The 13,070-nt window shown below is 34.5% G+C and overlaps 1 protein-coding gene across 1 annotated transcript; it reads right to left on the bottom strand.

Moving 5' to 3' along the window:
* LOC115975003 (protein NLP2-like) lies at positions 1-5,051 on the bottom strand. The gene is made up of 4 exons (XM_031095627.1): positions 4,006-5,051; positions 2,435-2,482; positions 1,519-2,347; positions 1-994 (listed from the first exon to the last, which is right to left on the bottom strand). The coding sequence occupies exons 1-4, from the start codon at positions 4,900-4,902 to the stop codon at positions 162-164; spliced, it is 2,607 nt and encodes an 868-aa protein (XP_030951487.1). The 5' UTR covers positions 4,903-5,051; the 3' UTR covers positions 1-161.
* Positions 5,052-13,070: the final 8,019 nt, after the last annotated feature.

Below are 13,070 nucleotides of genomic sequence, written 5' to 3'. Positions count from 1 at the left end.
CTAATTTCATGCTTATATCAAATCAAGCATCTTACAAAAATGAGCTTTACAACAGATTTGAACCCAAGGGTCCTAATATATCTAACAAACACAAACCAAGAAGTAATGGCAGGATTGCAACCATTTTGAACTTGAACTTCTAAAGGCCTTATTGATTTGCTTTAAGAGCATCTTACAATCAAAGTGTCATTGCTTCCTAAAGACCTTCCAACATGATGACGAGAAACTTGGAGGGCGAGTTTGATAGTGTCGCTCTGTGATGATCGACATATATCAATACACTCCTCCAAATCATCATCACATGTTAGTAAGACCCACTCAGAATCATCATCCAAGTACTTGACCTCAAACCTACTTATGTCATCTATATTAAATCGACTGGCAATTTCTAGCAGCAAATCTTTGTATCCCCAATTATTTTTCCTTCGTAAACGGATTTTCTCATCCCCATATGTGACTTTTAATTTCTGTAAGGGTGGAAAATTCTCGGCACTAGGGTGCTCATTAAAAGATTTAAGACTCTCAAGTTTTGGCTGCAGCTTTGGTGCCTGACTTGAGGCATGCAGTTCTGCTTCACTTGTGATCCTCTGTAGTGCACTATCACTAAAGTGTTCACCAACTATAGGATCTTCGCAACCAACAACGTTCCTAGTGGGAGCATGAGTTGAACTTGAACTCTGACTGCATGAAGTGTAGGGTGATTTTGATGCAGCAGTTTGAGGACTGAAAATGCCTCCTTCAGGCTGCAAAATGGACTGTGGATGATCACTGAGCTTTGAAGCTGAAAATGGGTTGGTTCCCGATAAATTTGGAGAGGCTAGCTTTGGGAACTTGGTATAGAAGGAATCTATTTGTAAAGCACCAGATGCACCCTCAACTGAGTCGATTGCAAGCTGGAGTTTCTTTAAGGAGTGACCAACCTTCTTAATTTTCCTAGAAGGCCAACGATTAATCCCATGTTGTCGGCATATTCTTTTCAAAGTTGTTGGGCAAACTGAAAGTAAATGATGTTTAAAAATGTTAAATTCAAGAGCTTGATAGTGGAAATTATCACATAATCAACCTGAAAGGAAAAGTAATAATAATAAATAAATAACCCAGATGCAGACATTCTGAAACACTTAAAAGGCATTGAGTGATGAAGCAGTCAACAAAACTGATGCTGATTACAATTGTGGGAGAATTTACTTTGGAGCAGTTGTTAACAGATGCAACTTATATAGACAGGCCTATAACCACATTGTAAAACAGTGAAAAAAAAAATTCAATAATTTTCAAAACTTCCATACACAATCCAATAAATCGTAGCACCCTGGGATGAGTGCAGATCAGACCCATTGTCATGCCTTCTCTTTCTTTTTTATTCCATTTTTTTTTCTTCCTTTTTTGAGGAGAAATTTTTTTCTTCTTTTTGTGTGTGTGTGTGTGGGTTGAGGGGGGGGGGGGGGGGGGGGTGTGTTGTGGCGCGGGAGGACTCTAAAGCATCAAAATATAGCTTCAATTGCAATGAAAATTTACCTCCAATACTCTTTGAGGCATCTTTTAGACTGCCAGCAAAATATTGCTGAAGGACTTCCAAAGGGATCGTTTTCTCTGCCTTGGTGCGTCTTTTCTCTCCTGTTTTAGCCTTACCCACACTTGGGAAGTTACCCTCACCATGCATAGAACACTCTTCACCACAATCAACATTTACTTTTAAGTTAGAATCTTGACAAGGTTGGCAAAACTCAGAGCACTTCTCTTTTAATATCTCTTCTCTACTAAGTTTCCTAGTCCCATTAACTGGCAAATTGGTATCCTCCTCTAGCTCCTTGTCTGTTACTACTCGTAAGCTCCGGCAAACCTGCTGTATAGTATGGGACAATGAATTAAGCATGTTCTTTTGTTCTTCAGGATCCCTGCAATCTGTGGGCAAGAAGAACTCCAGGACAAAGTCATCTGTACCAGTGTGGATGCTTCGCAGGTGTATTGCAACAGCAGCATGCAACCCAAACAACCTTGCATGGTGAGACAAAGGGTACTCTGTCTTGCTTAGGGATGTTATGTCACTTGAGAAGCGTGGTTGATTGGTCTTAAATGCTTCCCCAACAATGCCTTCACCTTTTAACAAGTGATGCTCAGAGCAAGCCTCATGAAATTCCTGCATATTGGGATCAGCTACAATGCAAGCACGATCCACAGTGGAAACACAATAAATGTAGTTCTCATTGGAGTGACGGCACCCCACTTTACCTTGTTGAATGCATGGAACCCAAGTTTGAGCTAAGGGCAGTCTATGTGTCTTGCAGGCAAATCTCAAAGCCTCTTGAATCTCAGGTAATGCAGCTTGGTAGGATGTGGGGAATGCCTGCAAAAATGAATCATAAACATGAGATTTAAAAGAAAATTGGATCATTTAATTAATTAAATCCTTCTGCAACAATTGTCCAGTTACCTTTAGATTCTCGGTGCTCAAAGCATCAAAACTCCTAAGATCAACAGCCTACATATTTACAAGTTGGCTCCAGTTAGAGAAACAGGATGAATATGAATTCTGCATTGTATGTTCACATTTGGCCTATAAATAGGTTAATTATACAAGAGAAGCTACAATCTCTTCATGGTTCTAGAATCAAACCTATACTTTTTTTTTTCAAATCTGAAAATGGAACTCAGAAAGAAAAATGGTATTTATATGTTTAGAGAGGAGGAGGAGAGGGGGGGGGGGGGGAGGAACTAATTAAAACTTAGAATAGGATAAATTCCATACTTCAGAGAGGAAAAAAATTAGTAGCAGTGCAACTTTCTCCTGAAAATGACCAATACAAGACAATTTCCCAATAATGATTGTTGATCTTGCTATACTACACATACAAACTCATTCCAATGTTTTACTCATCTAACAACTCAAACTTTTGAAGATCAAGCTTTAGATTTAAGTCCTAAATGCCTGAATTCCTCAGAGTTTTACACCAAGATGGGAAGTTAAAATCAACCTAGCAGAATCAACAAGTCCTTAATGAGCATAGCTCAACAAGGGATGTCATTTGACACCACACCTCACACCTATGAAGAGTAGGTATGCATCATATTATGTTGTTTTTCATATTCAAAGACATCAAGCAACTGAAAATCACTACTCAAGCTGTGTCTTCATATTTTCTTCAATAAAAAATTGACCCTCACAATTGCAAATGTAAGCTTGCAAATAAATAATATTACAAAATATTTACATTTTCTAAGGAATTTCATTCTAGTTTCACAAAAAGGTAGATTATTAGACATAACCTATGGAGATTACAACAAAATGTGATTCTGGTTGCAAATTTTAAGATATTATCTACTTTTATCTTCTAAATGCTATGAGTGCATGTATGGATATAATATTATTGCAAAGGAACTAGTAATGTGCAAAATTCAGGATAAACATTAGTTATTGAGTGATGCACCCTTTAAAAAAAATAGCTTTGACAAGAGAAGACAAACAAACTACAAGTTCTGTTGAGTTAACCAAGCAGAATAGTTGAGCTTATCTGCAAAAGACACAATATGAAAATTTCTTCTCTATTAATATATATAAATAACCTCAGAAAGTAGACAAGATACATCTGTCCTCTGTTCCCATTTTCCTGTCCAACAGACTTCAAATGAACCGACTGTTATGTTCTTTAGGGTGAAGTTCCTGTCCTTGATAGGAAATGCTCAATCAAGAGCATTGCCACATGATTTGTGGCAGTTCAAGTATGAACCACAATGGCCGATCTCTCATGCTAGGGCCACCAAAGCATGGGAAATAAACAAATATAACATATCCATTAGGTATGAGCATAAAGGTGAACCAAGCAATAAGAATAAGTTTGATAGTGAGGAGAAAACCACATCGTAGTGTCATTTGGCAATGCTCATAAAAGTATTGGAAGTAATTCTAAATTCCATGCATAGTCTTCAGCTGCAAGGAAAGGGAGAAACCAACACACCCAAGAAAAAAAAATGCAAAATTCTGAATAACAAGCAAAGAAAACAGACCTCAAGTGCCTTGCAAACACTTTCAAGTTCAGGGCCATACTTGGTCTGCTGGGCAGTCATCACAACCTCAATAACACCCACGCAATTACTGCTACCATGTTCAAAGATTGGAAGGGCAAGAGTTCCACGGACATCATACAGTTGAGCATGAACAATTCTAAAGTACTCATTCTTTGTATAGAATCGAACATCAGGCGTCCACTCAGGAACCTTACCCAAGAAAGCACGACTGAGCAATCCCATCACCTCCTTCGAATCCTCCTCAGCTGCAAAATGAAAATCCGCAGAGATGTCTCGGTAACTTGCAAGCCGTGGATTACTGGAACCAAATGCGAAAGGTTGATTACTAGTTGTTAGAACACGTCTACCGTCTCTATTCACAGGCACCCATACCTGTATAAGAACATCTTTACCTCTTGTGAATTCTCTAACGTATTCAATTGCCTTCATTAATCTCTCTTCTACACAATATGTAAGACCTTGATTCATGTTGGGTGCAATCCACAACCTTCTGCCTAGTTTAGGACCTTTAATTACAATATTTTCTGATTCACTAGAACACCCAGCAACAACATCAACCGTATTCTGTCCAAGAGATACAGCATTGACTAGACTTCTTTCCTGACTTTCATCAGGCAATGGTCTTTGTGCCTCATCTAGATAGCCCGTTTGAGATGGGTTCAAGCTCAAATTGTCACGAGCCTCCAAAGCAGACCATACAAATGAAGGGCCTAAGACTGAACCAGAACTGGAGGGACTTTGAAGAAGGAATTCAAGTCCCTCAGTTGCTTCCAACCAGCATCTATCTTGAAAAAGTTCATCGACGAGGTCCAGTTCCATAGCTGAATTAGGCAGAGCACCCAAAATGGTACCTGGTGCTGAAAAACCGTTTTCCATTGTGACCTCTAAACCCCCCAGCAACCATATGGATCCATAGCTGATCTAAAACGGGCTAAAAAAAAAAAAAATTATAGTGTTTTACTTCCAAGGCAAAAATAGCCAAATACCACTAATTTTCGAGATTATTAGTGTTTTATCACTGTTTAAGAAATATTTAGCAATCTACTACTTTTATGAAACTTGAGTTCCTTGTAATATAATACTTATTGCCTCTGCTTCAAACACTTGCACTGCCTTTTCACAATTGTTGACTTATCTTCCATCCCACGTGACCTTGACAAAAGAAAGAAAAAAGAGAAACCCACACCTGGAAGCTAATGAGAAAACTTGAAGAATAAGAAACAAAACTGGAAGCCAATGAGAAAAAAAAATTAGATAGAAGTTGAAAAAATAAAAAATTAAAAGGGAGAGAGAGACGTACTGTGTGAGTGCTGCGGGAGTCAAAAATTGTGTCTGCGTGAGTGTAATTGGGAAGTGTTTCTTGCATGGTACTTGAGTGTCTTAAACTTGAGTATCTTAAGCTTGAGTAACATATTGCAGTGAACTCGACTTCCACATAATCGAGTTCCGTGTGGCATTTTGATGATACACGATTTTATAGTTCAAAGTAACTCTATCCAAATGAGTCAGGGCTGTTTGTTATACTTGTTTAAACATAGTGTTTAAACAGCATTATACATATTTTTACATACTTTTTCATCCACACGTATTTTCAAAAAATACAAACAATGTTACTAGAAATCTCTTACCAATCATGCCTAAATCAACAACATAGAAAACTACAATTACAGGAGAAATAACCAACAAGCTTTCTCAAAGAATAATGGCCAGAAAACTTCACTAATCAAAAGCTCAACACAAAAGGAAAGAAGATTTCATTTCAATATTTTATGAAAGAATGGGTTATCTCTTTTTCACCCAATAAATCAAAAATATTTCAAACAAAAGCACTACTCAAGTAAAATCCCATTGAGAAAGCCATCATTTGCCACAAAGTTGCGTTATAATCAATTTTAAAAATGGAATAAACAAAGAGAACAAAAATGAAATCCAAGTTGCATAGATTCCAGCAAGATGGTCAGCCAACAATAACTTTCACAACTTAAAGTTATATTCAAGATTCAAGTTTCAACGAAAGAAACACCCATTTCCATCAGTAGAATTCAAACAAAAAAATAAAAACAAAGAAATCACATTCAATGATAGCAGAATTGAAGCTCTTTTTATTACCTGAAACACAGAAAATAAATGAAAGACAGAAAGAAAAAAAAAAAAGAGACCCAACAAAGAATAAGAATCAGTCAATACCAACTAACCAAATAGGAACTGTCTGAAATTTCGTTTTATACTTTGTACTTTTCCTAAAATACCCTCAAGAAAAAACTGTCTGAAAAATAGGAACATGAACACACAAAAAAAAAAAAAATATATATATATATATATATATATAGAGCTTGCTTTTCATTCCAGAGTCAAAGCCTCAAGAGTCTCGTACCTTGTCTACTCCACCAAACAAAGACAGAGCGGCCTGCTCTGTTATTACATCCAAAGATACAACCTCGAAGCCGAATGAACTATGCTTATTTATAATACAAAATTTTAGTGTACACCGTGTGATAATCATCACTCTTTCTAATCCAACAGCTTCACACACTTCTTAGAAATATGATATTAGTGGGGCTATGGTTTTTCCAAGAGGGTGACAACCCCCCCCCCCCCCCCCCCCCCCACACACACACACACACACACACACACACACACACACACACCAGCATATGCAGGCACATACGTAATATTTTATTATTTTATTTTGACATATAACTTACACCTTAATAGTTGTAAATATATTGTAATAATAACAAAATTTCACGACATTTTTAGTTGTGCTAGATCTCGATATAATATTTTATTATTTTATTTTATTTTATTTTGATTCATAAGGAATTGACACATGCGTTACAATATTTTCATAATATCTCTATGTATACATTGTACTTAATTACAATGTAAATTTATATTATGGACACAAAAAAATTGGCAAATTTTGTACACATTTACAAACTTTGTACAATATTTACCATTTTTTGTGCAAATGTGTATAATATTAACAACTTTTGTGTATTTACAATGTAAACTTGCATTGCAAGTACAAAGTAAACATATAAAGATCTTAAAAACAAAAAAAAAACAAAAACAAAAACAAAAACAAAGCTCAAACCAACTGGCATACTTGAAGGGGAAAGAAAAAGAAAAAAGAAAAGAAAAAGTGCACCTCACTAATTGAATAAACCAAAAAAACACTATTCATGAGCCTTTGGCTCTTTTTATATAGTTAATAGATATGCTAGCTTACATAAATATTTAAAAGAAAAAAAAAAAAAAACTTTAGGTACTGTATAAATTAATGTTAAAATGTTGTGGACTTAGCATTTTTTATTTGATGTATAAGAAACTAAGATCTCAACAATTGTAAAAATATTGTGATAATAATAAGAGTTGTAACATTTTCTCAAAACATTTATTTTTAGTTGTGGTTGGTTACAGTCTCATATTTTATTATTTTATTTCGACTTGTAAGAAATTGACACGTCAATAATTGTGAAATTTGTTGTGTCAGTATAACAATATATATACCAGTTTACATAAATATTTAAAAAAAAAAACACAAACCGATTATTGAAAAAAAAAAAAAAACTTTAGGCATTGTAACTACCGTGCCAGTTGAATAAACCAAAAACACTACACAATAAGTGTTGTAACATTTTCTCAAAACATTTATTTTTAGTTGTGGTTAGTCACAGTCTCATATTTTATTATTTTATTTCGACTTGTAAGAAATTGAGACGTCAATAATTGTGAAAATATTGTGAAATTTGTTGTGTCAGTATAACAATATATATACCAGCTTACATAAATATTTAAAAGAAAAAAAAAACACAAACCAATTACTAAAAATAAAAAAAAAAAAAAAAAAAAAAAAAAACTTTAGGCCTACCATGCCAGTTGAATAAACCAAAAGCACTGCACGATAAGTGTTGTAACATTTTCTCAAAACATTTATTTTTAGTTGTGACTGGTCACAGTCTCATATTTTATTATTTTATTTCGACTTGTAAGAAATTGACACATCAATAATTGTGAAAATATTGTAAAATCTGTTATGTCAATATAACAATATATAGACCAGCTTACATAAATATTAAAAAAAAAAAAACATAAGCCGATTACTGAAAAAAATAAATAAATAAAATTAGGCACTGTAGTTATCGTGCCAGTTGAATAAACCAAAAGCACTGCACAATAAGTGTTGTAACATTTTCTCAAAACATTTATTTTTAGTTGTGATTGGTCAGTCTCATATTTTATTATTTTATTTCGACTTATAAGACATTGACACGTCAATAATTGTGAAAATATTGTGAAATTTGTTGTATCAGTATAACAATATATATACCAGCTTACATAAATATTATAAAAAAAAAAACATAAACCGATTACTAAAAAAAAAAAATTTAGGCACGGTAGCTACCGTGCCAGTTGAATAAACCAAAAGTACTACACAATAAGTGTTGTAACATTTTCTCAAAACATTTATTTTTAGTTGTGATTGGTCAGTCTCATATTTTATTATTTTATTTCGACTTATAAGAAATTGACACGTCAATAATTGTGAAAATATTGTGAAATTTGTTGTATCAGTATAACAATATATATACCAGCTTACATAAATATTTAAAAGGAGAAAAAAAAAAAAAACCAAACAAACAAACAAATCGATTACTGGAAAAAAAAAAAAAATGTAGCTGCAGTGCCACTTGGCACTGTAGTTACTGTTCAAAACTTGGGAAAAAAAAAGTGGCTTATGAAACCAAAGCATTGTAGCTATAGTGCTTTAGCGTATTCGTGCACGTCAATAATTGTGAAAATATTGTGAAATTTGTTGTGTCAATATAACAATATTTATACCAACTTACATAAATATTTAAAAGGAAAAAAAAGAAAAAAAACTATAGCTATTGTAGCTACAGTGCCACTTGGCATTGTGGTTACTATTCAAAACTTGGGAAAAAAAGTGGCTCACGAAACCAAAGCACTATAACTACAGTGATTTAGCGCATTCGTGCTTATATATATATAGATTTATTTTCAGTTGTGGTTGGTCAAAGTTTCATATTTTATTATTTTATTTTGACTTATAAGAAATTGACACCTGTAAAAATATTATGAAATTTGTTGTGTCAGTATAACAATATATATAAAAGGAAAAAAAAAGTACAAACGAAAGATTGAAAAAAAAAAAAAAATTGTTACTACTGTAGCTACAGTGCCGCTTGGTACTGTAGCTACAGTTCAAAACTTAAAAAAAAAAAAAGTGGCTCACCAAAATGGCACTGTAGATGAACAGTGCTAAAACACTAAAGCAGCAAAATGAAATTGACATCTCAATAATTGTGAAAATATTGTGAAATTTGTTGTATCAGTATAACAATATATATAAAAGGAAAAAAAAGTACAAACGGGAGACTAAAAAATAAAAAAAATAAAAAACTGTAGCTACTGTAGCTATAGTGCCATTTGGAATTGTAGCTACTGTTCAAAACCTAAAAAACAAAGACAAAGTGGCTCACCAAAATAACACTATAGATGAACAGTACAAACTGTAGCGGCATTGTCGCTTTTCACAAAACATTTATTTTCAGTTGTGGTTGGTCACAGTTTCATATTTTATTATTTTATTTTAACTTATAAGAAATTGACACCTCAATAATTGTGAAAATATTGTGAAATTTGTTGTGTCAAAAAAAAAAAAAAAAAAATGTGCCTCACCAAAGCACTGTTGCCGCTATAGTGCTTGCACAGTGCAAACACTCTGAGTGCACAGTGCCGAAGCATTGTAGCGACATTCGCGCTTTTATAATATAAAGATATTATAATAAGAGTGGTCCTTAACCTTTTAAAAAAAAAAAAAAAATTATTTACATAGATGGAATCCCTCCCAATTTCATCTATGTAAATAAATTTAAGGACCACTCTTATGATAATAATAATACTAAAATTGACACCGCAAACGGCCTCGAATTTGAGCACTCATATCATTTAATGTATAATAAAATAAGGGGTAAATTTTGCACATTCAATTTTAAAAATCATTAACATTAGTCCATGTAAACTTGTGTAAAATAATATATAAGCTACAATAACAGTGTAATATACACATTACTATTCACATACAAATATATTATTTAGAGAGTAATAAAAAATTGAAAGGAAATAATATTTTAATAAAATATAGTGTAAAATGTATAATATGATGTAGGTGTTTTTTAAAAGTGATTATCTATAATAAAAAAATATGTTATTACGGTAAGAACATATTTTTTGGATGTATTGAGAAACGTTGATTATTTTTAAGAGAAACGAAATAGTTAAAGCATGAATATTATTATATCATCCTGCAAATTATAAAAAAGATTAGACGGAGACCACGACAAATTGGTTGTTTTAAAGACATTCGGGTGATTAATGGATAGGTTACATCTACTGATCATGTAGGACGCAATATGCATAGATGATAGATCCCATAATTTTTTTATTGTGTATTTGTCTGGGAAAGACAAATCGATAAGCTGTGACAGCTGTCTGTTGATTCCATTCAAAATTTCACATCCAAACCTTGGATTTGCAAAATTTGTTTAGCTGTTATATATATATATATATATATATATATATATATATATAGTAATTATTACCTTTTCTTTAAATATCAATACTTAGGGTCCATTTGGATGGAGGAGTTGAAAAGTGGAAGGATGGAAAATATTTAGTTTTCCCTCTTATGTGTTTGGTTGGAGGGATGGAAAAGTGGGTGGGTGGAAAACTCTTTTATTTGGTTGGATAGAAAAAGGGAATGATGGAAAATGTAATTTATATAAATTGACTATTATACCATTGTTACATAATATGTAAGAAATAGATTTATTTGTACTCATTAAATAATATAAAATTTACCACATCATATATATAAATTTATATTATTATTTTTATTATTATAATGTAAAAATTACAATAGTGTACATATAAATTTAATGAGGACAAGAAACAATAGATCACGTTGAAAAAAAAAAAAAGAGAGGAGAACCTGGACCACTGGACGGTGTGCTGAACGTAAGATGAGAAGATGAGAAAAAGTGATAAGGATTTGTGGGCAAAAGTCTTCAGGTGGGGTAGGTGAAGGGCATGAATGAGGGTAGGTGGGAGGGCATTATGGTAAAATAACAATGAGGCAGCTTTCTCTCATTGATTTTCCTCCCGATTTGGGAGGAAAAAATTTATGGCCTTGGGAGAGAAAATTTTCTCTCGGGTTTTCCACTCTTCTTATTTTCTTCCCATTCCCAAACAAAGGAAAACTCAGTTTTCCACCCCATTCCTTCTTATATTTTCCATCCTTCCTAAATTCCACCCAACCAAACACAGTGTTAGTGGCTCTAGTTTCTCAAAAAAATAAATAAATAAATAAATAAAATTGTGGCTCTTCCAAAGCTAGTGTATGTATGTGTCTAATATTCTATTAGGGCATTCTGCACTCCACGAGAGGCTTCCATAAGTTCAACTGTTGCATTATTAAATGATGACGTCAAAAAACTACCAGTAAGTTATACAGTCCTCACGTACTCGAAACAACACCTGCACAACACAAAAAGAGAAGACCTCGCAGAGAGCATCGGTGTGGTGCTGGCCAAATACCTTCCGAAAGTCAAGTTAGAATTTCTCACAACTCTAGAGTGCCAGAGTGGATAAATTATGCGTACCTTGGTTAATGAGAGTATTGGAGCTTTTATAGTAGAAAGAGGTTAACCTCTCTTTTCTTAGCTTAGAAGTGTTTTCCATATAGGAATCCTCATGAACATATTTTTCGAAATTCTTTCCTTGTAGGAGTCTTTGTTATTCATCATTGGGTGTGGGGCACAAGGAATTTCCTTATACGTATACGTGGAGACCAAGTTTGGGTTACGTCAGAACCGTCAGCCTAGCTCCTCCCTTCATCATGATGGTGTCAATTTTCAACCCCCGTCAGAAGTTAATCTCATCAGCTTTGTAGACCTCTGGTTTGTCAGGTGTTGATAGACACAAGGCCGATGGGTTTATTCGGGGTGTCACTCTACGCCTTGTCATGGGTAAGTCCCAATATTACAAAATTACCCTTATCAGCTGCCTCTTACTCCATAACCTCGTTGTTAGCTAAAGTTGACGGGTTGTGAAGTTCAGTTTTTTACCTTTATTTATTTAATTGTATTTATTCAGGGATAGGAAAGAGGCATTTATGGATGTTCCCTTGAGCACCATGCATTAATTGCTTGAACACATGTCGCATTCCAACTGGATCCACTTTTGGACGAGGGTGTCGCTTCGTCTTCCGTGCACCCTTTGATTCTATATATACCTCAGTTTTTTCATTCTCCCTATTTTATTGCCGATTCAGAGAAAGAGAGCTTACTGCTTGGAGAACCTTGCTCCCGTCGTCTTTCTTCATCCGTTTATTAAGACCGTCACTTCTTCCAGAGACCGTTTTCTTGGTAAGTCTTCTCTTCTTTTCTCTATCTATCATTTCACTGCCCTTTAGTCGGTAGTATAGCTTTTAAGTGAGGATGTCAACTTAGGTACATAGAGTAACTCCGTCGCTTGTAGGTAAAAAATGTCTAGGGAAGCAATTAGTGAGTAGTCGTCAGTCCGTGAAGGAGCGGGCTACGACGAAGTCTTCCAAAAAGGACAAGAACCCGAGGAGGGCCATTCCTTATCATCAGAAAAAGAGACGTCAGCCCATTCTCCTGACGAGGACGGGGATTATATAGGAGAGGAAGACAAGGAAGAGATAGATGAAGGAGACGTTAATGGTGAGGAAGAGTTTGAAGATGACGAGGTAATGGAGGATGATGGGGACGAAGATGACGCAGATAATAGGACCCCCAAGGTTGGGAGTTCAGTAAACCCTAGAAGTGGGCACACTCGCCCATTCATCCTTCCTCAAATGTGGACCGTCAATGACTTCCTACCGAAGATGACGTCCAAGATTTTCAAGAGTTTAAGGGACTGTTTCCAAATCCCCGATCACATACCAATCTGTCTTCCTAGGAAGTTCAAGATATGTTATTCCGGGGAAACAAAGG

The sequence above is a fragment of the Quercus lobata genome, chromosome 2 (genome assembly GCF_001633185.2).
Source record: "Quercus lobata isolate SW786 chromosome 2, ValleyOak3.0 Primary Assembly, whole genome shotgun sequence".
NCBI classification, from domain to species: Eukaryota; Viridiplantae; Streptophyta; class Magnoliopsida; order Fagales; family Fagaceae; genus Quercus; species Quercus lobata.
The sequence above is the reverse complement of the archived record's forward strand: the minus strand, read 5'-3'. Positions and strand labels throughout refer to the sequence as shown.